At 56.3% G+C, this 27,382-nt stretch overlaps 1 protein-coding gene and 1 long non-coding RNA gene across 11 annotated transcripts in view; one reads left to right on the forward strand and one right to left on the reverse strand.

The window, feature by feature from the left end:
- The window catches only part of COL11A2 (collagen type XI alpha 2 chain), a 30,425-nt gene that overhangs the window by 1,125 nt on the left and 1,918 nt on the right, over positions 1-27,382 (reverse strand). For 2 of the 10 annotated variants that reach the window (XM_009204897.4, XM_031667664.1), the window contains 64 exons: positions 25,334-25,483; positions 24,985-25,195; positions 24,369-24,531; positions 22,656-22,847; positions 21,731-21,808; positions 21,022-21,084; positions 20,174-20,353; positions 17,102-17,161; positions 16,955-16,996; positions 16,659-16,721; positions 16,251-16,325; positions 15,719-15,805; positions 15,431-15,487; positions 15,231-15,284; positions 15,074-15,127; positions 14,921-14,974; positions 14,684-14,737; positions 14,440-14,493; positions 14,313-14,357; positions 14,137-14,190; positions 13,666-13,710; positions 13,416-13,469; positions 13,186-13,230; positions 12,997-13,050; positions 12,631-12,771; positions 12,439-12,492; positions 12,265-12,309; positions 12,022-12,075; positions 11,581-11,688; positions 10,530-10,583; positions 10,183-10,236; positions 10,029-10,073; positions 9,891-9,944; positions 9,719-9,763; positions 9,520-9,573; positions 9,366-9,419; positions 9,078-9,131; positions 8,546-8,653; positions 8,306-8,395; positions 8,073-8,126; positions 7,722-7,829; positions 7,476-7,583; positions 7,282-7,335; positions 7,125-7,178; positions 6,821-6,928; positions 6,568-6,621; positions 6,336-6,389; positions 6,057-6,110; positions 5,841-5,894; positions 5,394-5,501; positions 4,968-5,021; positions 4,720-4,773; positions 4,525-4,578; positions 3,862-3,915; positions 3,489-3,596; positions 3,327-3,380; positions 3,133-3,186; positions 2,788-2,895; positions 2,581-2,634; positions 2,241-2,276; positions 2,000-2,053; positions 1,618-1,885; positions 974-1,086; positions 415-621 (listed from right to left, as the gene is read on the reverse strand). In XM_009204897.4, the coding sequence (XP_009203161.1) occupies positions 415-621; positions 974-1,086; positions 1,618-1,885; positions 2,000-2,053; positions 2,241-2,276; positions 2,581-2,634; positions 2,788-2,895; positions 3,133-3,186; positions 3,327-3,380; positions 3,489-3,596; positions 3,862-3,915; positions 4,525-4,578; positions 4,720-4,773; positions 4,968-5,021; positions 5,394-5,501; positions 5,841-5,894; positions 6,057-6,110; positions 6,336-6,389; positions 6,568-6,621; positions 6,821-6,928; positions 7,125-7,178; positions 7,282-7,335; positions 7,476-7,583; positions 7,722-7,829; positions 8,073-8,126; positions 8,306-8,395; positions 8,546-8,653; positions 9,078-9,131; positions 9,366-9,419; positions 9,520-9,573; positions 9,719-9,763; positions 9,891-9,944; positions 10,029-10,073; positions 10,183-10,236; positions 10,530-10,583; positions 11,581-11,688; positions 12,022-12,075; positions 12,265-12,309; positions 12,439-12,492; positions 12,631-12,771; positions 12,997-13,050; positions 13,186-13,230; positions 13,416-13,469; positions 13,666-13,710; positions 14,137-14,190; positions 14,313-14,357; positions 14,440-14,493; positions 14,684-14,737; positions 14,921-14,974; positions 15,074-15,127; positions 15,231-15,284; positions 15,431-15,487; positions 15,719-15,805; positions 16,251-16,325; positions 16,659-16,721; positions 16,955-16,996; positions 17,102-17,161; positions 20,174-20,353; positions 21,022-21,084; positions 21,731-21,808; positions 22,656-22,847; positions 24,369-24,531; positions 24,985-25,195; positions 25,334-25,483 (5,084 nt within the window). Of the gene's footprint in view, positions 1-414; positions 622-973; positions 1,087-1,617; positions 1,886-1,999; positions 2,054-2,240; positions 2,277-2,580; positions 2,635-2,787; positions 2,896-3,132; positions 3,187-3,326; positions 3,381-3,488; positions 3,597-3,861; positions 3,916-4,524; positions 4,579-4,719; positions 4,774-4,967; positions 5,022-5,393; positions 5,502-5,840; positions 5,895-6,056; positions 6,111-6,335; positions 6,390-6,567; positions 6,622-6,820; positions 6,929-7,124; positions 7,179-7,281; positions 7,336-7,475; positions 7,584-7,721; positions 7,830-8,072; positions 8,127-8,305; positions 8,396-8,545; positions 8,654-9,077; positions 9,132-9,365; positions 9,420-9,519; positions 9,574-9,718; positions 9,764-9,890; positions 9,945-10,028; positions 10,074-10,182; positions 10,237-10,529; positions 10,584-11,580; positions 11,689-12,021; positions 12,076-12,264; positions 12,310-12,438; positions 12,493-12,630; positions 12,772-12,996; positions 13,051-13,185; positions 13,231-13,415; positions 13,470-13,665; positions 13,711-14,136; positions 14,191-14,312; positions 14,358-14,439; positions 14,494-14,683; positions 14,738-14,920; positions 14,975-15,073; positions 15,128-15,230; positions 15,285-15,430; positions 15,488-15,718; positions 15,806-16,250; positions 16,326-16,658; positions 16,722-16,954; positions 16,997-17,101; positions 17,162-20,173; positions 20,354-21,021; positions 21,085-21,730; positions 21,809-22,655; positions 22,848-24,368; positions 24,532-24,984; positions 25,196-25,333; positions 25,484-25,658; positions 25,844-26,507; positions 26,792-27,382 lie in introns of those variants that run through there. The other 8 variants (XM_031667662.1, XM_009204898.4, XM_003897432.5 and 5 more) reach the window with 8 other exon arrangements.
- On the forward strand, positions 11,604-16,415 carry LOC103883614. Its single transcript, XR_004184551.1, has 2 exons — positions 11,604-11,709; positions 16,225-16,415. It is a non-coding gene; the product is annotated as an uncharacterized LOC103883614 (long non-coding RNA).

The following is a 27,382-nucleotide window of genomic DNA, read 5'->3' on the forward strand; positions in this document are numbered from 1 at the left end:
AGACACGGAAGAAAGGGTGAGCTGGGTAGGGGCCCAGGCTCACCTCTCCTCTGAGCACCTTGGCCCCATCAGGGTGACTCAGGATGTACAGATTGGGAGTGTCTGTGTGCCCGTGCGTGTGTGCTTGCTTCTCCCCCACTGTGTGCCTCTGCTGGGCAGCCACGTGCCAGTCTGTGTACATGTCTGCATTACCTTGTGTGACGCTGGTATGTGTACCCAAGTGAACCTCACCTGATGGCTTCCATCTTTTCCACCCTCCTCACTGGCTTTTGAGCTCCCTCAGGCATCCCTGACAATCCAGCAGGATGGACTCCTCCCTGTTCTCCCTGGGTACCCTGCCCAAGGGGTCTTCCCACCTCCTTCCTCCAGCCTAAGTCTGAGATCAGTCCCCCACCCAGCTCTTTCTACTCCCACCTGGCAGCCATCTCTGAATTCTTTGACATAGGGGCTGGTCTCCGGGCTCAGCTCATCCTCATTGGCCCCGCGGAGTCTCAGGGGACCGTCGCGGGCTGCTCCAGAGCAGGGGTAGGAGACGTCCTGGTGGGCTGAGACACTGAGCAGCCGCAGGAAGGTGAGCTGGACCACACCCACTGGGGAACCCTCTGAGTCCACGTAAGAGAACTGGAAGGAGAGAGAGGGCTGGTGTCAGGGGGAGACAGAGACGGGCCTCAGGAGCATCTACAGCACCAGGACAGCTGAGCCAGAGTCATAAGCAGGGAATGGCTGGAAGGCAAGGGCTGGGAAAGAAATGAGGGGCTGAGTGGGAGCCAGGAGACTGGGGGCACACGAAAGGCAAAGTGAACATCAGAGGACCGGTGAGAAGGAAACGAAGAAAAAGCTAAGAAGTGGAGAAGGGGTGGCAGGCTCCATGGGGGGCAATAGCCAGAAGACTGTCACCAAAACCCAGAAACCACTAGGCCCTGAGGGGATGCACTATGGGGCAGGGGAGGGGCAGCCAGGGGCCAGCTCTCACCTGTGTGACATCATCCCTGGGCGTCACACAGGTCTCACCCCCTGCTGTGAAGTTGCAGAAAACTCGGAAGGCATCCCGAGCACAGCCCTGGTTGGGGTCGACCCAGTACTCTCCTGTTGGGTGACGGAGAGGGGAGGTCAGGGCCACCCAGGTCCAGGCTCCAAGATGCTCTTTGCCCCCACATTCCCTCTTCCCTCCCAGCCCTCCCCATCATGCTCTTAGTCTCCTGGTCCTCCTCCCTCCCAGAACCCTAGAATATAGCCCATCCTACCGCTGCAGCCCACTTGCATCATGTGACACCTCTGCCCCCAACAGTAACCCCAGGCCCTCTGACTGGAGGAGGTCCGAGTATGGACAGCCTCATACTGGGACATGTGGTTGCAGGCGATCACATAGATTCATCTGTTCAGGTGCAAACAGGTGTGTGCACATATGTATATTTATCTGCTGGTACATACTGACCCAGATCAGTCGCTCAAGTATTGGGATACTTCTGATCTGGTTGGTAAATAGCTGCAGTTCCCAGCCCCTCAGCCCTCACCCTCAATCCAACACCTTCTCCAGGACTCCCCCAGCATTCATTCTGCTAGTTCAGTATCCATGCTGTTGGGGAGATGTTTGTGCACCCTGAGGCTGGCACTGACCATCAGGCAGCTCTGGGTGGCACAGCTTTAGGTCCTGGCAGGTACGAGCAGGGCTGTCCTGGGTCCCCGTCGGCCGCCTCATCTGCTCAATCTCCTCCCGCAGGGAGTCGAGTGAGCCAAAGATCTCCTCCAGCCCCCCAGGACTGCCGGGGGCTCCCCTGGTCGGTATGGCCTCATCTTCCTGCACCAGGCGGCTTCCATCCACCGAGCGCCGAGTCTTCTTGGGCATCTGGATGGGCAGTGGCTGGATCACCTCGCCCGGGGGACCCTGGGTGCAGGGACAGATGGAGAGGGCAAGAGACGAGGTTAGGGTGAGGGTGAAGTATGGCAGCAATGGAGCAGAGGGGGATGGCTCTGGGAGCAGCCGTGATTCCTCACTCACCGGGTGTCCTGGAGGGCCCTGCACACCTTTCTCTCCCTTGGGTCCGGCTGGGCCCTGACAAGGAATAAATGAGGTCATGGAGGGGTCAAGAGGTCAAGTATGGATCAAGGTCACAGAAGGATCAAATCAGCCTCCTGGCTGGGATTAAGAGGCTTCTTGGGGGGAGTCTATTTGCCCTGGAGAAACATCATCAAGTCCAGAGGGGGTGAGGCAAAGGTCAGAGCTGAAGGGGGTCACTCACTGTGGCTCCTTTGGCTCCTTTGGGGCCAGCAGGTCCCTGTGAAATGAGGAACAAGAAAGAGACAGTCACTGCAGGGGAAGGTCAGGACTCAGAGGAGCGGGGAGGCAAGGTCCCAAGTTCACAGGAGCCTTGGGTTACTACAGGAGGAGCAGTACTGTGGGGATACCAGGACATTCACAGCCCTGGAGGTATGGGGAGGAGGGACTGGGGGTGACAGGACAAATGGGGGACCCTGAGGACTATGCTTGTTAGGCTGGTGGTTCCGTGGAAGTCACTGGGAGGCCATGGGCAGGCAGCAGAGGGGTTTAGGGGATTTGGTGGAGGAACAGGCAGTACTCACCGGGAGGCCAGGGGGGCCTCCAGGACCAATGGGGCCGGATGCTCCTGGGATACCCTAGGAAGGGTAGGGTCTGGTTCAGCTGGGTCCTCCTCCCACACCCTCCTGAGCATCTGCTCGCTCACCCACAGCTGAGTCCCAACTCCAACTCCACCCCTCTCCACCCCACTCTCAACCCCCACAACTTCCAGGACCATGCCCTCTACTCACCGTCTCGCCCTTCTGCCCAGGGGAGCCCTGAGGCCCAGGAAGTCCCCGATCTCCCTTCTCTCCCTGCTCACCCGGGGGCCCAATCAGTCCAATGAGACCTGGGTGGCCCTAGAGAAGGGTGCAGGCAGTCAAGAGAATGCAAAGAGGAGTCATGTGGATGGGGAGAAGGGCCAAGAAGACACGGAGTGGGAGCCGGGCACAGGGTCCATGAGTGGCCCTCACTGAGCAGGGACCCCCTGGGACTGGCTGCTGGAGGCCTGAAGCAGAGCAGTGGGCACTCGGGTCCCACAGGTTTCAGGGTCGAGGGTGATGGGAGAGACACCTGGCCACGTGTCTGTCACTCACCTTCTCTCCCTTGGCTCCAGCATCGCCCCGGAGACCAGGCAGCCCTGGGGGTCCCTGTGGAGAGATGGGAAATCACTCTCTCAAGGGAGAGGTGGGACCCAGTTCTCCCCAACAGTCTCCACTTCCTCCAGGGCTTCAGCTCTGTCCCAGGGCAGCGCCCTCACCCCTCACCCAGCCCTATCCCAGTCACTCACCACAGGACCTGGGGGTCCAGCCTGGCCTGTAGCTCCAGGTCGGCCTTGCTGACCCTGAAGATTTGAGGGGACCACAGGGGTCAGGAGGAGCATCCCCACACTGCACCCCTCCCATGGCTCCTCACTCCCACCCCAGCCCAGTCCTTCCCTGCGGTGACTTACCACTGAGCCTGGGAGCCCCCTCAGACCATCAGGGCCAGGTTTCCCTGCTGGGCCTGCAGGACCCACCGGGCCTGTCTTCCCCGGGGCACCTACAGCACCAGGATCTCCCTGAAACACACACAAGGAATATGTCCTGAAGGGCAGAGGAGTGGGGTGTGGGCAGGGGGCAGAGGGTCCAAGGTGGAAGGTGTGAGGCAGGGAGGAAGGGCCAAACTCTAGGAGCCCCTAGTGCAGGAACAAGTATAGGGAACGCCTCTCCCCAAAAGGGCCCAACATGGGAGAGGTGGACATGGGGTAGGCATCTGGGGACAGAGGCATCTGAGGGGTGGGAGGTGGAGGGGATGCTCCAGCACCAGGGTGGCCTTTCCCTCACCTTGGCTCCCTTCCCTCCTTGTCGCCCCTCGGGACCAGGCGAGCCGGCAGGACCCTGCAGATGGAGCGGGAAGGAAGAGCACATGAGGCCATGGGCAGCCAGGCTCAACTCTTTCCCCTTCCTGTCCCAGACACACACATACACACGCATACACACACACGTGTGTGTACACAGGGACACACACAGAGGGCTGATTCACAGATGTGTGAACAGATGCAGCTGTGACAGCTGTGAAGATACTGGGTAGTCTGTACATTTGTGAAGAGTCACTTGCCCACACCCTACCTGGTGGCCCGTCTCCTGTCCCAGCAACTAAAAAGGTTCACCCCTGGCCCACAGAAAAGCCAGCCAGCCCCTCCTCCAGTTTCCATTCTGCTTTGTCAGTAACCACCACTCCCCCGGTGAGAACATACACACCAGAACCCAGGAACGAACATGCCCAGGACACCACACATCCATCAACCCACCAGCTCCTGCACGCACACTCTGCCCAGGGCAATGAGATACTGCACACCCTTAAACCCACCGGCTCCTGCCCACACACCCACCCAGGGCAATGCAGACACCAGGCACCTCCCCGCCCGTCCCACCTGCCATTGCCCAGCCTCCATCCACAGAGCCCAGGGACTGCCTCCCGAGGTCTCAGGGGTCCACCTCACTTACCCGCTTTCCAAGTGGCCCTGGGGGTCCATTCTCCCCAGTGGGACCAGGGGATCCCTAGGGTGAGAGGAATTGGGGTAGCTGAGTGTTTATCCTCCAGCCAAGGGACCCCTTAGCCCCTCAGGAGTGGGGCACAGAAGAGGGGTAAAGGGGATAAGGCTTGGGCTCAGGGGGGTTGTGGGGTTACCAGTCACTCACAGGCTGTCCTGGCTCACCATCCTCGCCTCGGTCACCCTTAGCACCATCCTGGCCCTGCAGAGGTGAAGCAAGGTCAGAGATGGGCCCCCAACCTGGCTGGCATCACCCCCAAAACGGTCAATCCCCCATCCCCTTGCGTGCCCTGCCATAACCCCAGCTTCCCAATACCCAAGCCCAGCGGCCACACAGAGGCCCCCCCATAGAAGCCCTACCCTTTTTGCCCCTTCCCCTCTCTGAGTAAGACTCACCCGAGGGCCACCTTCTCCAGGGGGTCCAGGGTCACCAGGAAAACCAACAGGACCCTGATCCAGAGGGAGAATAAGAGTCAGGGTCACAGCTCCCTGAGCCCACCCAGCACAGATGCCCACTGGCACATGCCACTGCCCTCTAGAGGCAGTGTCCACCGGTACCCCCCAGGAAGAGGTCTCTGCACCCCTCTCCCCACCGCGTGCACTGCGTGTTGTATAATGCCTCAGGGTATTAACTGCAGGGCATCTCTCACTTTCTCTCTGGATCCTAGACCCCATGCATCCCTCCAGATGCCCCATTTCCAGAGCATCCCCCCGAATCCTGGGGTCCCCACACTCCAAGATCCTCCCTCACACACACCCATATTCCCAGGTCTGTCGTTCACAGGGCCTGAGAGGACTCCATCCCCACCGCCCCAAACTCACAGGGTTCCCTTTGGGGCCGTCATCGCCTGTGGGGCCTTTAGGCCCTGGTGGTCCTGGCTCTCCGGGCTGCCCCGACTCTCCTTTTTCTCCACGTTCCCCGCGTGGACCCTGCAGAACAAGCGGAGGACACAGATGGCCCAGGGGGTCTTGAAGGTCAGGGCTGCAGCCTCTGCTTCCGAGACACCTTCAGCCATCCCCTACTCCCCTCAGTGACAATGGGACACACACAGAAAGTCAAGCCTATAAGGGGAATCCCCTGTCCCCTTCCCTTTGAGGAAGGGGAAGAAGGGCTCACTCAGACCAGGGATCAGGCCTCACAGAGGATGGCAGGGAGCAGAGACTCTTGCTGCAGAGGAGTTCCAGCTCAAGGAGGTCACAGGAAAACTAGAGGCAGGGTTGAGGCGGGTGAGGGGGATTGGGGAGTAGGGCCTTGGAGCTGTCACTCACCTTGACACCTGGCTCGCCCTGGATCCCTGGAGATCCTGACTCTCCTGGTTCCCCCTGCAAAGAGATTAGAGTCAAAAACCTCCTCTCCTTCCCTGGCCAAACAATTCTGATATTCCCCACATCTCATTCTCTTTTGTCTCCCCAACCAAAATTGGCAGAAATCCAACTCTCATCCCCGACTTCCATGACTGCTCCGTTCACCCCCTTCCCAGTTACCTTCTCTCCAGGGGGACCCAGGTTCCCAACACCTCCCGGGGGGCCTTGTGGGCCCTGGAAGAGGAACAGAAATAGGTGTCATTGCTTAGGAAGGAGGTGCCATTTCAGGGGCAAAGTCCCAGATGAGCAGCCCAAGGTCACAGCAGTGAGGCAGTGGAGGCCTCCCAGGAGTAAGGGCTTCTCTTGGCCCCTGAGACGATACTAGAGTTTATGGTCTGGGAAAGGGAGGCAGAGGACCAGACACATTGATCTGAAGGGACAGGGGCTGAGATGACTCACATCAGCGCCATTGGGTCCAGCTGGACCTCGAGGTCCTGGGGGGCCAGGTGGTCCCTGGGGGGAAAGAGACACACCACAGATGGGGAAGGGAAGTGAGACGGCTGAGCATAAGTGGTGGAGAGAGGAGGACGAGCAGCCAGGCCAGGGAGTCGGCAGTGGGGTGTGGGGTGAGGGCTGGCCAGGGAGAGGGGTGACTAGTATGGGGGCTAGGGTCAGTAGGGGTCACACTCACCATAGGACCCACATCTCCTGTTTCTCCCTTCTCCCCAGAGGGGCCCGGCAAACCCTGTGCAGGTATACAAAACATGGGCCCAGGTGACCACCCCACTCAAAGCACAACCCTAGGCAGATAGGCCCCACAGTCCCCTCCCCTCAGACCCCACATGCCCACCAGTCCTCATCAGCAGGCTGCTGGCAGGGTCTGGGGCAAACATCACCCCATCCTGACCCCACCTCTCAGCCCCTGTCCCTATCCCCCAACACACCTGTAGGCCAATGGGTCCTGGGGGCCCATTGAATCCTCTTGTTCCTTCATCGCCTTTGGCTCCAAAGTGTCCCTGGGGTCCCCGAGCTCCAGGCTCCCCATCTGCTCCCTGCAGGTGGAGGGAAAGCGGAGACAAGGACACAGGGATAGGTCATGGGTCAGGTGTTCTCTATCCACAAATACCACACAGAGCTGGGTGCCATGCCCAGAGCCCCTGCTCCCACTCCCAGCCCCAAGGGCAGAGGGGGAGCTGAGGGAGGACCAGAGGCTGCTGGGCCTTTGGTGGGGGTGGAGGGGTCACTCACCGCTGCTCCAGGCTGCCCCACAGGACCAATGGGTCCAGGGGGTCCAGGAGGGCCCTGGGTGAGAGAAGAGAGTCAGAGACACCAAAACAGGGAGAGAGATCAGGTGGGAATGAGGTTAAAGGCCAGGAGATCAGAAGTCAAGGTCATGGACACTTACATGTTCACCCTTGTTCCCTTTGGTGCCCTTCTGTCCAGGGTCCCCCACCTCACCCTGGGAGGAGAAGACAGACAAGATATTAGAGAAAGGTGATAGGTAGAGTGGGAAGGATGACATGACAGGGGCCAGGGGTCATGCCCAGGTCAGCCATCTCATCTGGAGAGAAGATTGTAGGGGTCTGTGGGGTCCCTCACCTTGTCTCCATCCTCTCCAGCCACACCTGGAGGCCCAGCAGGACCAGGAAGCCCCACAGGACCCTGCACCCCGTCTCGGCCAGTCGGGCCAGTGGGGCCCTTCTCACCCTGTGGGACAGGACGAAGGAGTCATAGCCTGGAGGTGATCCTCACCCTTAAACACCCCACAGGAAACTTGTCATAGCCCATCAACCCTAGGCTCCCAGACTCCTCCCCAGAGCCCCTCCCCAGGACCCCCACACTCACCGGGACGCCTTTCTCTCCTGCGGCTCCAGGGGGACCCTGCGGGCCTGGGCGTCCTGGCGGACCAATGGGTCCCCCTGATCCTGCTGCACCTCGTTCCCCAGGGGAGCCCTGAGAGAACAGATGAGTCAGACCCCCAGGAAGGAGACCCCAGTTTGCCCATACCGGAGAACCTCAGACCAAAATTCCCAGAAGATCCCAAAATCAGACGCATTCTGGCTGTCCCTGGACAGCCTCTGCCCAGCCGCACAGCCCCACAGCCCCTGGTGGTATCGGAATGCCACTCCTACCCTTCCTCACCCACCCCTTTCCTGGGTCCTTTCTACCACCTCCCCCCTGGAACCCCAGACTCACTGCAGGGCCAGGGGGGCCAGACGGACCTTCATTCCCCTTCAGACCAGGGCCACCCTAGGAACCAAACATTTGGGGACGATGAGACTTCATGGAAAGAGAAGGGTAAGGGCTGGGGAGGGAAGACAGGTTCCAAAAGATGCAAGTGGGGAGTGACATGGAGGGGGTCCGGGTCAGGGAGGGGACTCAGGACGCTTGGTGCTTGTGACAGGCAGGGGTCTGGGAGTCACACTCACAGCAGTGCCTGGGAGGCCTCTCTCTCCTGGGAATCCCCTCAGACCAGCAGGACCATCCTTCCCTGGGGCCCCAGGGGGACCAGGGTCACCCTAAAAGGAAAAGAGTGGTGATGAGCCACAGCCATGCTCCCATATTAAACAGAGAGCTCTCGAGCCCCCCTCAAATCGCCAATTCCCTGTTCCTTTCAGCACCTCAATCCCCAGTTCCCCAACCTCCCCTCTGCCTGGCCCCTCACTGACCTTTGTTCCTTCTTTTCCAGCTGTCCCAGGTAGTCCCTGCTCTCCAGGGGGCCCTGGGGGGCCTGGGTGGCCTCTCTCCCCCATAGGGCCGGTTTCTCCTGCTGCTCCCTAGACAAAGGCAGAGAGAGTTCCCGGTCTCAGGCCCTTCATCCCACTGTCTGCCAAAAGAGCCCAACCTGGCCACCCTAAAACACTTCTCCAGAACCCCTTTATCCCTGCCCCAAAGCCCCCCGGGAAATTCCCCGGCATTCCTGGGCCACTGCTGGGTTTTTTCCTGCCCCGTGTGGAGTAACTACACCACCTTGTGTCTCTGTCAGGGAACTGCCTCTCCTGGGGGACAAGACGATGAGAATGTACCCCAAAACAGACTGAAGCTCAGGACCCCTGCCTGAAATCCCAGCCCCCACCACTGAACCCAGCCCCAGGAGTCTGGGTCAGGCGGACCAGGGGCAGGGATGTGTGACCGAGAGAAGAGGGGCAGACAGACTAATGCTAGGGTCTGGGGTCCATTCTCTCCTAGGGACAAACGTACCTGAGGTCCCACCACTCCTGGAGGACCAGGGGGGCCGGTCTTCCCTTGGAAACCCTAGGCGAGGAAGAGAGGAGAATGCAGTGAAAGCAGGTGTGGGCGCTGTGGGCCAGATTCCCAGGAGGAGGGATCCCAGGCAGGATCACACCAAGCCCTGGGAGCTGGGTCTGAGCAGCACCAGGGCAGGCTCCACTCTGCCAGGAGAACGTCCCTGTGGACTTTCCAGACAGCTCTGGGGTTAAAGGGTCTGAGGGAGCCCCCCAAGAATGGGTAGCCAGGAGCATCACTCACCACTTCTCCTCTCTGGCCTGGGTGTCCCGGCAGCCCGTCCTTCCCAGGGGGGCCCTGGAAGGGGTTCAGGTGTCAGGTGAACTCTCGGTTGAAAAGGGGGCAGGGAAGAAGGACTCAGAGAAGCGAGGTGGGTCAGAGCTCAGGGTCAACTTACCGGGGGTCCTTTGGGTCCAGGAAACCCATTGGGACCCTGAGGTCCAGGGAGGCCCTAGAGACAGAGGTGGTGGAAGTCAGGAGAATGGGGGCAGGGGCTGAGTGGTGGAACTCAGCTTCCTCCCTGGGGTGAGGAGGGAGCTGGCTCACCCAGGCTTCCTGGGGAGTTCAGGGGAAGGGGACTCTCGATCCACACTCACCCTCTCTCCAGGGGGCCCATGGGGGCCATCACCACCAGACGTTCCCTGTGGGGGGAAACAGAGTCAGGGAGTGGGAAGAGCTGCTTTCCAGCTGTCCCTGAGGTCAGGGTGTTGACAGAGAGCTGGGGCTGAGTGGGCAGGGGGCAGATGGAGCCCTGTAGAGACCACTCACCTTAGCTCCAGACTTCCCAGTGGCACCTCGGGGTCCCCGCTGACCCCGTGGACCCTACAGAGGGGAGAGGAGTTGTCAGAGAAACCCAAATGCCTCCCTCTGGACCTTGAGCCACCTGTTTCTCTCCCCTGCACTCACCGTGGGGCCCCGTTCTCCCCGAGGCCCTGATTTCCCCGACAGGCCCTGATGGGAATGAAGCAGAGAGAACATTACCCAGCGTGAGACTCCCCACAGACCCCCTCTACACCTCTCCAGCCCTTCCCTTCTCACCCCCTCTCATCCCCCAGCTTACCCGGGCTCCCTTCTCTCCACTGGCACCAGGAAAGCCAGGAAATCCTAAGGACCCCTGGTGAGAATAGAGAAGGGGGGAAATTGAGAAGTGATGAAAGGTAGGGTTCAGGAAGGGGCAAAGGGGGTCAGGAGAGGCCACAAAGGCAGTGGCGAGGGAGACCTGAGCTCTGCCAAGAACGAAGTGGCCTTGGATAAACCACTGCTGCTCTCTGGGCCTCTTTCGTCATCTATAAAATGGGGGTCAGCTAAATTCCCTCTGGGGTCCCCCGCTGCCCTGCATCTGTGCTTCCTGGAATCAGGGATCAGGGAAGGGAGAGGAAGTGGGGCATGTATGGGGCACGGCATCACCTTGGGTCCCTGACGTCCAGGATAGCCAGGCAGACCAGGAACACCCAGCTTGCCCTGTGGAGGGACAGGGAGCAGTTAGGAGTGAGAGGAGATCCAGATGCTGCTCCACCCCTGGAGACCTCAACCCTCACACATAATGGCCAGCCCCCACCCAGCAACGCACCCCACACAGCCCAGCCTCTAGCCCCCCATTGCCTGCCCCGCAGCTGCCTGACTTTTGTAGTCTCTCCTTCTCACAAGTGGATTTTCCCCAATTCTAGTGCTGGGATTCCACCTCCCCTGCGCCTGCAGAGGTATCAGGTCCTTCAGGGTCACTGTGATCTGGCTGCTTCCCACCTGTCAACCTCAGCTCCATCTACCCCACGAGGGAGGTGGGATCTACCCCAGCACCCACTCCTGCTCCACCAAAACCAGTCCCCCTGCAGGCCCTTTGCCCACCACACCCTGACTCCTGTGCACGCCCCCTTCCCCAGAGGCTCCAGGGCTCATCCTGCCCAGGCAGCTGCAGAGCAGGGCTTAGGAGCAGAGACTCTAAAGCCAGACTGACTGGGCATAACCCCTGGCTCTGCCCTTCACTGGCCATGTAATTAACAAGCATCCCTGTGCCTCTGTAAAACCTCAGCAAAACAGTGCTGTCACATGCCTACCTCATAGTACAGATAGGACGCATCAGCACAGCACCTGGCACAGGGCAAGCGCTGGGGAGAGTCAGCTCAGGAGACCACAGACCTCACTGCTATTAGACTTTCTCATCTCAGAACTCCTGCTGCTTGGAGTCCGAACGCATGTTCACTCTGCCTTGAAGCAACGGCTACTCTCTAAGCCTCGTCTCCATCCAACTCTTCATGACAGGGACTTTTCCCTGACTTCTTATATATCCCCTCTGCCCATCAGCAGCTGGGAGATGCCATTTACACAGAGAGAAGTATAACTAATGCTTGGCCATCTTCAACTGACTGGCTGACTTCAGCTGCGGGCACCCCCCATGCCCATCCTGACCCCAGTGCCCACACCTCCAGAGGACCCAGGCACAAAACCCTCATCCCATCACCTTCTCGCCCATAAGCCCCGGGGGCCCAGGGTCTCCAGTCGGTCCACTGCGTCCCTTTGGCCCCTCAGGACCATCCTCTCCCCTGGAACCAGGGACTCCAACCTCGCCCTGTGTGAGAGGGAAGGACAGGTGAGTGTCGGGGACTGGAGGTAGGGTCTGGGCCCAGAGGAGAAACGGGCATCAGTGAGGCTGAGGAGGGCTGGAGGGGTCCCAGGGGCCGCTGCAGGATAGGGAGCCGGCAGGCAGGGATAGTGTAGTGATGGGAGGGCAGGCACGACACAGACCATGGGGTTATCATCCTGTAGGGGTCAGGCTCCCAAGAGAACACAGCACTGGAACTGCAGAGTCTGGAGACTCAGGAGAATAAACTGTTGCTTGGGGTCTCCAGAGTGGAGGCTCAGTAGGACACGGAATTGGGGCCAGTGTGGAATCTCTACTCACCCTGTCACCTTTCACGCCTATGTCACCTTTGAACCCTGGAAAGCCATCCTCGCCCTGAGAAAGATAGAGGTGAGAGGACACCACAGATGACAGAGGGCTGGGGTTCTAATGGGGATTCCGAGAACATAGGTGGAAGCAGGGGCTCAGGAGCTGGAGGGCAGTGCAGGGCAGGCTAGAGGGAAGGCAGTGAAGAGAGGAGATGGCAGGACTGACGTGCTGGGAAGCTGGGGGCATGGTGCTCACCTTCTCACCCTTATGACCCTTCAGACCCCGAATTCCATCCACACCCTAGAATTAGACAGGGGATAGAAGTAGAGTGATCAGGGGATGGAGGTGGGTTGGAAGGACCAAGCTCCTAAGACCCCATATGGCTCCCCTGACCACAGCCCTTTGTCTCCCAGCCTGGTGGTCAGTTACCTTGACCCCTCGAGGTCCTGGGTATCCTAGAGGACCCTGAGGTCCAGAGGGACCCTGGAAGAAAAAAGAGAGGCGTTTATAAAGGGGCCTCAGAGTGTCACTGTGGGGACCTCCAGGGGTGGGAGAAATGGAAGTAACAACATTGCTGTCTGGGTAGCGTTACAGGGCACAGGAATTGAGAATGTGGCAGACCTGTATGAATAATGAGAGAAGGAAATCCCGAGGACTTTGAGGCTCTAGAGTCTGGGTAGAGATTCCCTCAGGGGTTAAAGACATGGAAGATCTCACCTGGTTTCCTTTGGTTCCAGGGGGACCTTCCTTCCCCGGGTGACCCTGGGAGTAAGGGATAGAAAATGTGACCAGTGGCCCCTGTCACCCTCTCTGTACCCCTCCCTACACTTCTTCCAACCCAAATTTCCTGTGACCTAGTGAAGCCAACTGTCCATGGACAAGCACCACCAGTGACCTTTCAGTGCAAGGGTCACTGAAGGAGCTTTGAGGTCATGCACTGGGGCGGAAGGCCAAGGGAACTGGATTTGGAAGTGGGGGCCCACTCACCGGGGGTCCGTCTGAGCCAGGCATGCCAGGGAGCCCTGGCTTCCCTTGAGGACCCTGCAGGAAGACAAAGAGGCTCAGGGTCACTAGGAGGGTCATGTCTGGACACAGACAAAATCCCAGCAGACATTTAGGGTTCTCTCTACATCCCCACTCTAAACCCCCTGTCCTCCAAATCACTTAGTCACTTACCTTCTCTCCATGAGGGCCGATGGCACCCTGGGGCCCAGGGAGACCCTACATACAGGGAAAGAGAAGTCACAGGGGCCGCCCAGGGTCTCTTCCAGCTGGCCTCCCCATTCAGAGCATGAGCGACAAGGGCCTGAGACCCTTAATTTCCTGTATCCTTCCAGCGTCTGACCCATTGTGGAAGCCCAAGGGAAGCCATGAAAATTGGGGAAGGGAGTAGGGGCACCACTCACCTGGGTCCCAGGGGTGCCCTGTTGTCCAGGAGGTCCTGGCTCTCCCTGGGGTCCCTAGAAACAGGTGACCAGGCACAGGTCAGAAGGAGATGGGGACAGAACAAATTTAGAGCATGGAGCTGAGTCCCAGCAGCGACAGCCAAGAGGGCAAGAGCAGGAAGCAGACAGGGGTCAAAATAGTGGCCAACAGGATGCTGGCAGGGACCTCAGGGGATAAGAATGGGGGCGGGATCTGCCATCCATCACTCACCAAGCTCCCTTTGGGGCCCTGGGGACCATCCATGCCTCGGACGCCCTGAAACACAAGACGGGTGTGAGCAGCCTGAAGGTGGCCCAGAGGGACCTGTGGTTTTCAGAGGCCCAGCCATTCCCAAGGTTGGCACGGTCAGACCTCCAATCCATCCCGAACCCAAGCAAACACAGCTGGCCCAGGCCTGCAGGGTGTGGGACTGTGGATCTGTGGGCTTGTGGGCATTCGTTTTGTTTTTCTCAAGGATTTATTTCCTATGCCCAAGGGCCCTCGGGGCACCACACCACATGGCCCTCCCTGTGCCTGGGGAGTGAAGGCTGAGGCAGGGCAGGGTGGGGCCAGAGCCGGGGGAGCTCATGGGGAATCGGAAGCATGCCGAGAGAGGAGAGGGAGCAGGAAGACAGCTAGAAAGGTGGAGAGTTGGAGAGGTCAAGGGGTCACCTCAGCGTCAGAAGTCAGGGAGTCACTTACAGGAGGTCCAGGAATACCAGGTGGGCCTTTGGGGCCAAGGAGACCTCGAGGTCCCTGCATTCAGGGTGAGGGGAGGAGACAGCATGAATGGATAAAACTGTGTCCCTTTAGTGCCCATGTCCCCCTCCTGGCTTCCCCAGAGACCCCTCCCCCAGCACCAGCCCTTGGACACTCACCGACTCTCCAGGCAGCCCTCGAGGCCCAATCTCCCCATCGTCTCCCTGGAAGAGGAGGACATGGTGAAGCCGCCATGCCTTCTAGACCTCCCCTGCACCCAGCCCCTACATTTGCCACTATACTTACCCTCTCTCCATCCTCACCAGGGGGACCAGGAAGGCCCTGGGCACCAGTATCACCCTGCAAAATGGGGGAACTCATAAGAGGGGCCTCAGAGCCCCCAACACAGGCAGACACTGAACCTCTGCACTTAGCCGACCCATTACGTTCACCGAGCTCCTGCTAAGCCTTCAACCTCCCTTCCCTACCTATCCTCACTCCCACAAAAGATTTATCCCCAATTACAACACACACCCACTAATGTACTCACCCTATGGCCCTTTTCTCCAGGGAGCCCTGGGAGTCCATCAAAACCTCGGTCACCCTAGGAGGAGGAGGGGCAGCCAGAGTGAGGACACAGCCCTGTCCAAGCCCACCCCTTCCTACTGCACCTGAGTTGGGGCACTGATCCTGGGGGAGCCTGGGGAACTAGGCCATCCCCAAGAAACAACTGAGCCCAGTGTGGGCTGAAGGCCACAGGCTTCAGGGAGGGGCCCAAGCCTGTTACCTTCACTCCAGGTTCTCCAGGCATCCCCCGGGCTCCATCAGCACCTGCCCGGCCCTGGGAGAACAAGGGAAGTGTCAGAGCAAGCAGGGGCACAGTCCCCCACACTGCAGGCCCTGTCTCCCCACAACACCCATCCACCCCTGGGGCACTCACCCTTCGCCCAGCTTTGCCAGGAGGGCCTGTGAGTCCCTGAGGTCCTCTGGGGCCCTGGTAAGAGGAGAGATGGGGTGGGGTTAGGAGGCATGGGAGGGGAGTGAGGGAGACTGAGCTGGGGAACAGATATGGGGGTGCAGTAGAGGAGGGTGGTCACCTGAGGTCCTAAGTCTCCAGACTCTCCTTTCAGGCCAGGGCTCCCAGGTTGGCCCTGGGAGAGAGAAGAGTGGATGGTCGTAATGAAGGACACACCGAACAGTGGCCTCTGAGTGTTCCCCAAAAGAAGTCCTTCTCCAGAACTATCCACACCACACACACAAATAAAGCATCCTCCACCCAAGCACCCTGCTCACTCACCAAGGGACCAGGGCGTCCTGTGTATCCCATGGGGCCAGGAGGTCCACGGAGCGCCAGCTAGGGAAGCAGGGTGACAGCAGAGCTGAGGGAGAGGCAGTGGGAACCCCCAGCCGCAGCAGCCTCCAAATTCACCCTTCCTCTCCTGATCCTCATCCATTACCCAGGATTCTCCCCAACCTCCCTGTTAACCCCAAACCAACCCAGGCCTCCCCTGCCCCACATTCACTCCAACCAAACCTTCTAGTGCCCTCCAGAGCCTTCCCTTTCCAGGGAAGCAGCCCCACTCACCCTCGCCTGCTGCAGGATCGCCTGGGCCTGGGCCTCCTGGGCCGCCACCACAGGGCCCTTGTCACCCCCACCACTGCCAAATCGGAACTGAGGGCAAGGAGAGAAGATTCAGATTCTCTTCCAAGAAAGCCATGGGACCCTCCGAGGCAGAGGTTCCCTCCAGCGTTTCTGCAACTTGCCCCAGGTTCTGCCCATCCAGCATTTCCCATGGCTTCCAGATAACCACTTAGAGGATTCCAGAAACTCAGCTCCTGCCCTCCTCCTCCACTGTCCAGCCTCTGCCTCCAGAAGGACTCTCTTTTGGTTCTAGAGTCCCTGAAATATAGGCTGTTCTGCCCAGTCCTAGAAGACTGGTGTTTTGTTCTAGGTCATCTAATGAGGACCCATCTCCCCAACCCCAAAGACAAATCCCTTTGGAGTGATGATCTTTTGAGACTCCTCCATAGCTTTCCTGCCCATCTGGTTCTTGGTAACATGACACAATTCCTTGTCTTTCCCATCAGCAGGTTCCAAAACCCAAGAGACAACTCACTGGGAGCATGAGAGATGTGCCAGGAGGACCAGGAGCCCCATCTGATCCAGGGAGCCCTGCTCGGCCAGGAGGGCCCTGGAGTGGGAAGAGAATGCAAAAGATGGGGTGACAGATAAGGGAACATCAAGATCTTAGCACGATTTTGAAACATCCTCTTCAACAGAATAAGTGTAGACTCCTCTAGCTCTTTCCTGAGTCTCCCACCCCCATGGGGAAAACTGAGGGTGAGAAACCAGATTAGTACCCTCCCCAACCAGAGTTTGCCCTCCTTTCTGGTTGCTGGGAAGCACAACCATCCCCTCATTCATTAACAAGCCACCTAACAAGAAATTACTGGGCATGGCAGCCCCTACTTGGATACCACTAGTTCCCCCAAAGCTCCCCCTCACATAGAGGACACCCCCTTACCCGCTCTCCAGGGTCTCCAACTGGGCCTGGGTTCCCCTGGATGCCAGGGGGACCAATCAATCCCTGAGGAACAAAACAGTAGGGGTCAGGTGTGGGCATTCAGACAGGTGTGGGCACTCAGCCTGTGGCTAAGGAGTGGTCTGTGCAGAAGAGATCTGGGAATCTGGGAAGCATTGATTGGAGAGATGCTCCAGAGTTCTGAGGAGGAGGCCTGGGCATATGTGGGGACGGCTCAGATGAGCACATAGCAGGGCTTTCTGAGAAAAGCATGGTCACCAGGTCACTGCTAGACTCACCGCAGGGCCTTCTGGGCCAGGAGGCCCCTCCACAAGCATACCCTGTGGAGTCAAAAGTTAAAAGTCAGAGGTGACAGGACCAGCACACCAAACCCCACTCGCTTCTCCTCTTTCCACCACCTCAGCCCTGTGACCAGCATAACTTACAGGTTCCAACACCGCAGGCTCTCCCTTCTCTCCCTTCAGCCCTCGGGGTCCATGGGCAGCCTGAGGGAGACACACATGTAACCCCCAGTGGGGCCTGTGAGCAGCCAGGACACCAGGCCTGCCCCCATCTCAACTCCAACCTTGATTCTTAGATTCTCTCGAGACCACTTCAGCCCTACCCGAAAGCCCCACAGCCCTCCCCTAAAACTCCCTCTTCATACACCTTTCAAGCCTGCCAAGGAGACCTCAGGGTTCCCTGCCCCCCAAACAGTTCCCAGCCCCACCTCAGCAAACACAACCTCTCCATCTCCCTGACAGCCTCTTTCAGGAGGGTCCCCAGACCTTTCTAGTGTTGTTGTTGTTGTTGATGTTGTTTGGTTTTTCGGGTTTTTTTCTTTTTTTTTTGAGAAGAAGTCTCGCTGTGTGACCCAGGCTGAAGTACAGTGGCGCGATCTCAGCTCACTATAACCTCCGCCTTCCAGGGTCAAGAGATTCTCCTGCCTCAGCCTCCCAAGTAGCTGGGATTACACTGGGATTACAGACGTGCACCACCATGCCCGGCTAATTTTTGTATTTTTATTAGATATGGGGTTTCACCATGTTGGCCAGGCTGGTCTCAAACTCCTGACCTCAGGTGATCCACCTGCCTTGGCCTCCTAAAGTGCTGGAATTACAGGCATGAGCCACCACACCCGGCCCCTTCCAGGGATTTTAAACCACCCACCTTCCCAAACCCTCTTCTAGAGGACCCTATCCTATCCCCCAAAATCCCTCTGACCCCAGGAATCCCTAGAACCTTAAGAAACCTTCCACACATTTACCCCGATACATTATAAAAGAATCTCTCTAAGATTGTGGGTAGATTTTTATTTGGGGTAAGAGGAGGGCATGGACCCATATGAGAACCTGATAAAAGCTAGGCTGGGTGAGGTGGCTCACGCCCATAATCCCAGCACTTTGGGAGGTGGAGGCAGGCAGATCACCTGAGGTCAGGAGTTTGAGACCAGCCTGACCAACATGGTGAAACCCCATCTCTAATAAAAATACAGAATTAGCCAGGCGTGGTGGCACATGCCTGTAATCCCAGCTACTTGGGAGGCTGAGGCAGGAGAATCGCTTGAATCCATGAGGTGGAGGTTGAAGTGAGCCGAGATCGTGCCATTGTACTCCAGCCTAGTCAACAAGAGCAAAACTCCATCTCAAAAAAAAACAATCTGATGAAAGCTCTGAGTCCTTCTCCAGAAATGAAAAAGTATATGCTATTATGCACAGAATTTTATTTAGGATGTCAAAGGGTTCACAAGTTTAAATATGCCCCAAAGTTTAAGCATCCATACTCCAAGTAAATTTGGAGGCTGGGCACGGTGACGCACACCTGTAATCCTAGAACTTTGGGAGGCGGAAACAGGCAGATCATTTAAGGTCAGTAGTTTGAGACCAGCCTGGCCAACATGTGAAACCCCGTCTCTACTAAAAATACAAAAAATAGCCGGGCGTGGTGGCACATGTCTGTAATCCCAGCTACTCAGGAGGCTGAGGCAGGAGGATTGCTTGAACCCAGGAAGCAGAGGTTGCAGTGAGCCAAGATTCTGCCACTGCACTCCAACCTGGGTGACAGAGTGAGACACTGCCTCAAAAAAAAAAAAAAAAAAAAAAATTGGAGAGCAGTCCCCACTGAATGCATTGCCCTTCCTCTGGCCCTCAAGTACATTCCAAGCCCACCAGTTCCCTCCCTTGCACACCTCCACTCAGATAACTGTTCCCAACTCTAGGGCCAGAAACAAAAGAACAGGGAGAATGGGAGACATTCACCACCACCCCAACTCCCCCCAACAAAGATCTTCAGAATGTCCCTCTCCACCTTCATTCTGACCAAACAGCAATGATCAGTTTCAAAACTCTCTGAAATCCCATATCAACCACAAATACCCAGAGAGCAGCATAAAAGAAAGGCAGCAGAAGCTCAAGGGAGGCAAGAGAGGGGAGGTATGGGATGCAGCAGCACAGTAGAGGAGGCAGCCAGAACTGCAAGGCAGGCAGAAGATGGAGCAGAGTAGACAGGAAGCAGTCCCACTGACAGGGAATACTGGAAGATATGAGAACAACTAAGGGACACAGAACAAAATGACAAACACGTGGAAGCAAGAATGATGCCAGAGCCAAGGAAAATTAAACATGGCCAACATGGCTAGAAAACAAACTGGACAAACAGGAAGTGGCTGAACAGACAGGAAGCAGCCAAAGAAAGAGGATCCAGGAAGTGAACCTTCAACAACAACATGGCTACCATGACCCAGAGAGAAAAGAAGGGCACAAAACAGGTAGAATGTGACTCCTGCAAAGGGAATCATGACAGTGAAGGGTAATTCTTCCAGTAAACACAAACATCAAGGCTAGGACACACAGGAAGTAGCCATGAGAAATATTGAGGCCCACAATGGAAACTTTATGATTTAGATGACCTGAGACATACAGGAAGTGGCTTATTGTCAAAGGGAATTGTCACAAGATAGCATGAAAAACTAGAGCCAGAACAGAAATAATAAATCCCTTGCAGTCCAACCTGACACAGTTACCAAGATGGATGCCACAGCTGGAGAAGGCAGGAAGGGACAGATAATAAGTGGCCTGTAGGTTAACAAAAAGGTGACATAGGAAGTTAGATCGTTCGGTAGAAACATGAACAAAAAAATTGTTTCACCAAGAAGAAATGATAGAGAAACTCTGAAAATGGACACAAGGTAGTAGTTTATTGACCAAAAGCTTTATGAAATCCAGTTTCAGTTAGACAGGAAGTGATCAAGAAAGACAGGAAGTAGCTATATAATTTTTATTTAAATTCCCAATTGCCCTGAGCAGAAGTATCCACAAGAGTCACAAGGTAAGACATTTGGCAAGGGAAGGCAGGTAGTAATCTTTTCAAGCAACATATATATCATATGTGAACAGAAAATGACAAGTCACAGATGGGAAGTTGCTCACAGCCAACAGCCAAGGATCAAAACCAACAAGAAGCAATTCTTGTAGCTCCCACTGGTGGTCAAGAATGAAAGAGAAGCTCCTTTCACTTACGGCTCCTGAGTGGGCTGTCTCCGCAGAGAGGGCAGGGCCAAGCTCTGTCTCCTCACGATAATCATCCCCATAGCCATAGGTGTAATCGTAGGGCCCTTCAGGAGGGTCTGTGCCACCCTCCCCATATTCCTCTGCCTGGAACCTGTCGGCTGTGGGGGGGACCTGGAGATCTGTCTGCTCCTTCCCAGGGATGGGGAGGGAGAGGAGTAGATGGGGATGTTAGGGCTGAGAGGAGGCTTACCCTGGACACCAGGGTGTGACAACTTCTAGCCCAAAGGATTCTGAGGTTAATCAGAACTGGAGTTTTTCTCCCAAGAAGACCCATGGGAGTGGTTGTATATAAATGGAAGGGCCATCAAAGGCCGAAAATGGGGAGAGATGTCCAGAAAGTGGGTCCAGTGGGACGAAGTGGTGGATAAAATGAAGGGTGGCCGGAGGGCTGGATGCAGAGTGGACAGTCCATGAACACAATGACAGACAAAGTAGTCCAGGAATGACCAGAGAGATAGGGAAGACAAACGGTGACAACACTGGACAGAAAGTGGCTCCTGGAAACAGAAACAGGACATAGAAAGTAAGACCATTAGACACCAACATGGAGACGAGGTCACTTTGGAATCAAAGAATCGTGGAAGAAGGCCTGGATACTGAAGGGAACTGGCTGGACTTAGAGAGACAAGCAGACCCACAGAACTATAGAGTGACCCAAAGACAGAGGCCATCAATGGAAATGAGGAAGAACCCTCCGGCCAGAGGAGGGCTGGTCCATCAAGATGTCATGGGCCGAGGGGAGTGAGTCATAGGTGCCCATTTCCCCCAGCTAGGGTGAGGGTGGGGCATAAAGTTACCTCCTCAAGGGGTGGCAAGGGGCTTGACTCCAGGATTTCTTCCTCTTCACCTGGGGTGGGGTCCTGACCCCAAAGAGAGAAGGAGAAGAGTAGCACAGGGTGGGAAGGAAGGAGAAAGGTTAGCGGAAGGGTGGCAAAGCAGCACCCGTCCCCCAAGGGCAGTGTCTGTCTGTGCTGGGGGATGGGGGAAATCTCAGATCTTGCAGCCCCTTTGAAGGGGGATAGTTTGGGGAGAGTGAACCTCCAAGGTCATAGAGGTTTGGGGGCAGAGATCTGGATGCCCCAGCTCTACCTGCCGGTAACCGCTGCCTCTGGTCCTGGGGGGGGGGCCAGGCAGTGGGGGAAGCTGCCCTCCGAGCTGGGCGTCGGGAAGGGGGAGGCTGGCCCCGTGCTGGGCCAAAGCCTGCAGTTGGAGAGGGCCTCCGGCCTGGTGAGGGGGACGCCTGCCGGGCTGCTGACCGCTTGGCAGGTGGGGTAGGCTTTCGGGGAGGGGTCCGACGCCCCCTAGGGGAAGGGGGAGGCCTGTGGTAGGGGCTCCCAGGGTGCTGCAGCAGAGAGACAGGGAGGGGGCAAGGAGTAAGTAAACCCCCATCATCTAAACACACTGTGCCTCTTCCCACAGCATGGGGAGGGGAGGAAGGTGTTCTAGGAGATGATTGCTGGGGGTGCTGGGAGAAAGGGAAGAAATGAAGGGGTCCCTTGAGTTTACCTGATAATCAGGGGTTGTCCCCGTAGTCATCACATCGTAATACGGGGGCTCGTAGTCATAGTAGAGAGACTCAGTGGGCTGGGATTGGGGGGTGGGCATAGACAGGAAGGGGATGAGGTAATTGGAAGGTGTGGGGTGAAGGGCAGGAGAGGGAGATAAAAAGATGGTGTGGGTGTTGGGAAACGGGGGAGGTGTGGAGTTGGGAAACAGAGAGTTGAAGATGAAAGGAGAGGTTGAGGGTCGGGAGGGAGGTGGGGGGAGGTGGAACAGAGAGAAGGAGTTCCACATGTGAGGCAGAAGCAGACATAATTAAGAGATTGACCCTCTGATCTTCAGTCCACTGACCCCAGAGCCTATCTGTATTCTAACTGTCCAGACCCCACCTAACCCAAGCTCCCTTCCCTTCCCTTCCCCCACCACCTCCCCTTTTCCTGCCCCTCCAGGTAGGTGGGGGCCAGAGACCAGGCTCCCCACCCCCACAATTCTGCAGACTCACCCCTACTTTGACATTCCCTCCATCCCCACTCCTTCCCATTCCTCCTCCTTGGTCTCACCATCCTAACTGCTTTCTCCTGGCTTCAGTCCCCTCTACGCTCCTCTCCTACCTGCCTCCCCAGCTCTCACCACGCCCCCACTGTCTCCCAATCTCTTAATTCAAGGAAGGAAGGGAAAACCCAGGGACACAGTTCCAGGAAGACTGGTAGAGGAGACGCAGAGCAGGGAACACAGCTCCCAGCCACGAATTCTTCATAACAACTCTTTTTATTTTTAGATGAAAATAAAAAGGCTGATGAATGAGGACTAGGAAGAGGGGGTGATGAGAACAGGAAGATGAGGGTGGGGAGGACAACTAAGGAGGAGAGATGCCTGGGTGTCTTCCCTCTCTGGGGTGTGCTGCACTTGGGGGTTCTCCTGGCTCCCTCACCTGGCGCTGGGGTTCCTGATTTTGTGGCCTATGAAGTCTTGATGGTTGCTGCTCTGGAGATCTCTGGGCTCTGTGAGGCTGTTGGTTTTGGGGTCTTGCCCTCTGGCTCCCCTCGCATTCCAGCTCCTTCTGTTCACATGATTCATAGGCTGCTTGGACCCCTGGGACAATGGCCAACTCCTGGACATCACCCTGCAAAGACATGAGAAAGATGGAGCAGAGAGATTCAGAGAGAGGCAGAGGTTATCATCCAGGAGAAAGGGTAGGAGGCCAATCCTAGGCAAAACCCTATGACGGGAGAAGGTCACTGTCAGTCCTCCATATGCACAGCCCTTTTCAGTTCTCAAGGGATCTCATGGGACCTTCATAACAACCAGGAAAGTTGGCAGAACAAGGATCTTTCTTTCTACCCATTTTTCAGATACATTCCATTCAGAAAAGCCCAAAAAGGCAATGACTGCCCCAAGGTCACCTAGAATGGCAGAATCAGGACCAGATCCCAGGCCTTCCAGAATTATTTGCCTCCCCTCTGCCCTTTGTGGCAATGCATGAACCCTTTCACAGTGGCTTCCAGAGACAGGGCTCAGCCTTAGATGCCTTGGTCTTTCAATGGCAGTGATGATGAGAATTCTCTGGACCTCTAGAAATGGAGTGGGGAGAACCCATTTCTGAGTTCCAATGGCATTTACTTTTGCTCACACAAGGTGCTTAGCATACTCTCCACTGCACCGTAATTTAGGGGATGTTGTCTCATTTCCAGAGCCCACCTGGGAGCTCTTGGGGGTGATAGAGACTTTATATTCTTCTTCTTTATTCTCCTTGGCCAGCAGGTATTCAGAAAATGTTGACTGGCTTGGAGGGTGAATGGAGGGATGGATGAATGGATAGATGAGTGGATGGGTGGCTGGGGGCTTACACACATTAATGAATGGGAGCACTGGTAAATAGTGAATGAATAAATGTATGTATGGGAGAGTAGACTGGTGGGTAGATGAACAGGGGTTACAGAGTAGATGGAAGCAAATGGGTGAATAGGTAGATGGGTGAACTTATGTGGGTGAATGAATAGTCAGATGGGAAATAAGGAGATGGGTGCATGAGTGTATTGAAGGAGGAAGTGGTTAAGTTGGTGGAAGGATAATGGATAGATGGGTGGCTGAAGGAATGCATGCATCCTTGTATGCATGGGTAGATGGGGAGGGTGGGTGGGTGGGTGAGTGAATAGCTGGATGGAGGAGTTGAAGAGGATAGATGGATGGAAGCATAGATGGGTGGTTTGAAGGGAAGAGTGGTTAAGCAGGGGAGGATGGACAGGTGGGTGGATATAAGCCTTCATGCATGAGTAGGTGGGTGTGTGATGCATAGATGAGTAAATGCATGGGGGAGTGGGTGGTGGATGTGTGCATAGGTTGTCTGGCGAGTGAATGAATGGATGGGTGGGTGAGGAGAGAGAGGAGTTGAAGGGATGGATGGATGACGGAACTGATGAAGACTGAGGGACAGAGTAAGTGGCTGTGGACAGTACTGCTATATAGGTAGGCATCTAGTTCTCCTGCAGAGAACAGTAGCCCTGAAGATATAAAATGGAAATGAAAATTCACAAGAAAAAAAATGCAGGCCTAGGGAACAGGAAGATGACATGCTGGGGCCAGAGGGGAGTGGGCACAAGACAGGGGACCAGAAGTCAATCCTGCCTCTGATTGCTCTGGTTACCTCAAAGACTTCTTCATCCAGGATACGGGCACCAAAGATTATCACTCCATGGGTGTCCAATACTGGACGAGCACTTCGTGGGAGTGGCCGGGTGACTCGCTTCTTGCAGTCAACAATGAGGGTGACAGACTGGCCCTTCACAGCCACGGCCACGCGGTGCCACCTGGACATGGAGGGAGAGGCTCAAGTGAACTGTTGGCTGACTGAAGTGGGGGAGTCAACATGGTTGGAGAGCAGTGATGAGAGTTGAAGCGAATGGTGATAAGAGCAGTAATAACAAAGGCTACCGTTTATTGAGTGTTTACAGTGCACCAGGCACCATGCCATCACTTTCTTATTTGTGCCGATTCTATTTAATGTCCATTTTACAGATGTAGAAAGTGAGGCTCAAAAACTTTAAGTAACTTGCCCAAGGTACAGGCAAGTTCAACATGCAGAGAAGGCTGCACACTGTAAAGCCCAAACTCTGGACTAGAAGTGACTGAAGTTTGGGCAGTGGGTAGGTGTGGTGTGGCCCAAAGAGTCTGAAGGGTTTCACAGTTTAGAGTGTAGGAGTTCCAGGGCACTTCCTCCTCAAAGTGTGGGCCGAGCAGACCAGAGAAGCAAACAAACTTACTTGCCATCTGCGAGGCTGAGGCCTCGGAAGACTGGCTGAGCGGGAGGTTGAGGCCGCCCAGTCTGGTCCTCATACAGGAAGCGGACAGGTCGGCCCAGCTCCAGGCCCAGCTGTTGGACACCCTGGGCACTGTAGAGAGTCAGGAGGGGAGCTTGGAGACCAGGGCGAGTCCGGACAACAGTCAGCAGAGAGAAATCTTTGGGAAATCCTCCTAGTATCCAAGAGAGATACACACAGAGTGAGAGGCAAAGGGAGCCGCCACAACCCCTTTCTTTCCTCCTGGTGTCTGATCCTAGGCCCCATCCCATTACCTCCCCCAGGCCTCCCTACCCCACCACGTCACCCATACCTGGGAAAAGCTGGCGAGTGGGTGCACTGAGCTGGGCAGGTCGTGCCACTCGGTAGGCCACATCAGCTGGACAGATGCCTTTCGTTCTCTGGACACCATCAGGGAGGGAGGGGAACCTCAGAGCCCGGAGCACATCCACAGGGGGTGCACCTGGGAGAGTCCATGACTATCAGGAGAAGGGACATGCCCTCAGGAGGGCATAAATAGGGAACATTTGGGATCTAGAACTCAGCTTTCCAGGGCTCAAACTCCCTGCAAGGCAAAGGTCACCTCACCCTCACTTGCTTCTAAACAGTGCCTGAATGGACTGGAAATGCAAAGGTACCTGGAGGCAGGGCAGCATCAGCCGGCATTCATCCCCACGACACTCCTGCCCCCCTCTCTCCTAGCATCTGCCTCTCTTACACTCTCCCTTTGTCTTTTAGCCTATGAATCTGCCTCTCTCTGTGCTCTCTGAACATCTCTCTCAACTCTCCATCTGTCTCCTGTCTCTCTCACTCTCTTACTCTCTCTGTCTCATTATGTTGGTCTTTCTGTCTCTATCTCTTCTGTCTTCCTCCATTTCTCTCACATTCTGTCCATCTTTTTCTCTCCCTCGCTCTCACTCTCTTTCCATATCTCTCACTCTCTGGGTCTCTGGCATCTGTCCTGTCTCCAGCACAAACAACATCTGGGCAATCGATCATCCTGGGCACAGGAGGTGCAGGGGGGCCACGAGGAAGAGACCAGAGAGGCAGCTCTGTGGGAGGGGCTTTGAGCAGCTACCGATCCCAGGTTTGGGGGATGGGGTGGGAACAACCCTGACCATGCTGAGGAAAAAGATACAAGAAAGCTCTCCCAGGAGTCTGTGCCTCCTGGTTTAGGAGATGAGTTGGGGAGGGGTGGAGGAATGGGGGGCGGGGGCTGAAGCTGCCACGCGGAGCCGGAACAAGTCCAGGGCCCCGAGCCACACATCTGTGGATCCCATCAGAGTGCTTGCCCAGAACCCAGGCAAGCTCCCCACACCTGGAACCTCAATCCTGTCTCACCCCCCTCACCAACCCCACCACCTGGGACCCAAAGATTCAAGACCCAGCCCACCAGCCCTGTCTACTTAGAACTCAGCTTCCTAGGGCTCAAACTCCCTGGAAAACAAAAGATCACCTCGACCTCACTTGCTCCTCTGTATACATACTCTTCACACCATCAGCTCCAGATTGGAAAAATCCCAAAGAGAGTTTCAGCAAAACTTTCACAGAAGTGTGGGGCAGGGCAGAGGCCAGAGCAATCAGGAGAGCAGAGCTGGGTGGGGTGGTTGAGGTGGGGCGGGCAGGCAGAGAAAAGGCCCTTTGAGTCCAGGAGCCGGGAAACCACGGCCTTCCCCCCCAACCCCCGCCTAAGCCTGGCCCCCGCGCGTGTGGCAGCTCCGCAAACACCAACACACAAGGGCTGCTTTGAGAGACGAAGGGTGAGTGAGACAGAGACACAGAGACTCACAGAGACCCCAGGCCAAGGAGACCTTGGAGGCCCCTACCCTCCACCAAACCCCAGGGGAGTACAATTCGATCATATAGACGACCTACCCACAGGTCCGCCCACCATCTTCCCACACCAGGCCACATACTTGCCCCACTGTCTCCAGCCTAATCTGCCCCACAGGCTCCCCATTGGTAGCCCCATCACCCTCCACCACTCTACCTCTGGCCCCCCAGATGCCTTATTCTCTAACCTTAGGAATTCCACAGTAACTCATTTCCCTAAAGTCCCATCTCTACCGACTCAGCTCCTGAAATAAGAAACAGTCATCTTAGCCATCCTCCTGCCTCCATGCCAGAGGATCCCTCTTCCCCCTAAGAAAGACTCCTAGAGTCTACAGGTACCATACGCCTCAATGTCCTGGCCCTGGGCCTCACTGTCCTCACATCTTGGAAGTTCTTCCTTCTGAAATCTAATCTAAATCCTTTATGCTGCCATTCTGACCATTTTCTCTCTAAAGCAGAGAAGAATTGAATCGTCAAGTTAAATACAAATCAGCCCTCAGTGTCTCCAGAAATAGTGGACTTTTCCCAG

This window comes from Papio anubis, chromosome 6, assembly GCF_008728515.1.
Source record: "Papio anubis isolate 15944 chromosome 6, Panubis1.0, whole genome shotgun sequence".
Taxonomy (NCBI): Eukaryota; Metazoa; Chordata; class Mammalia; order Primates; family Cercopithecidae; genus Papio; species Papio anubis.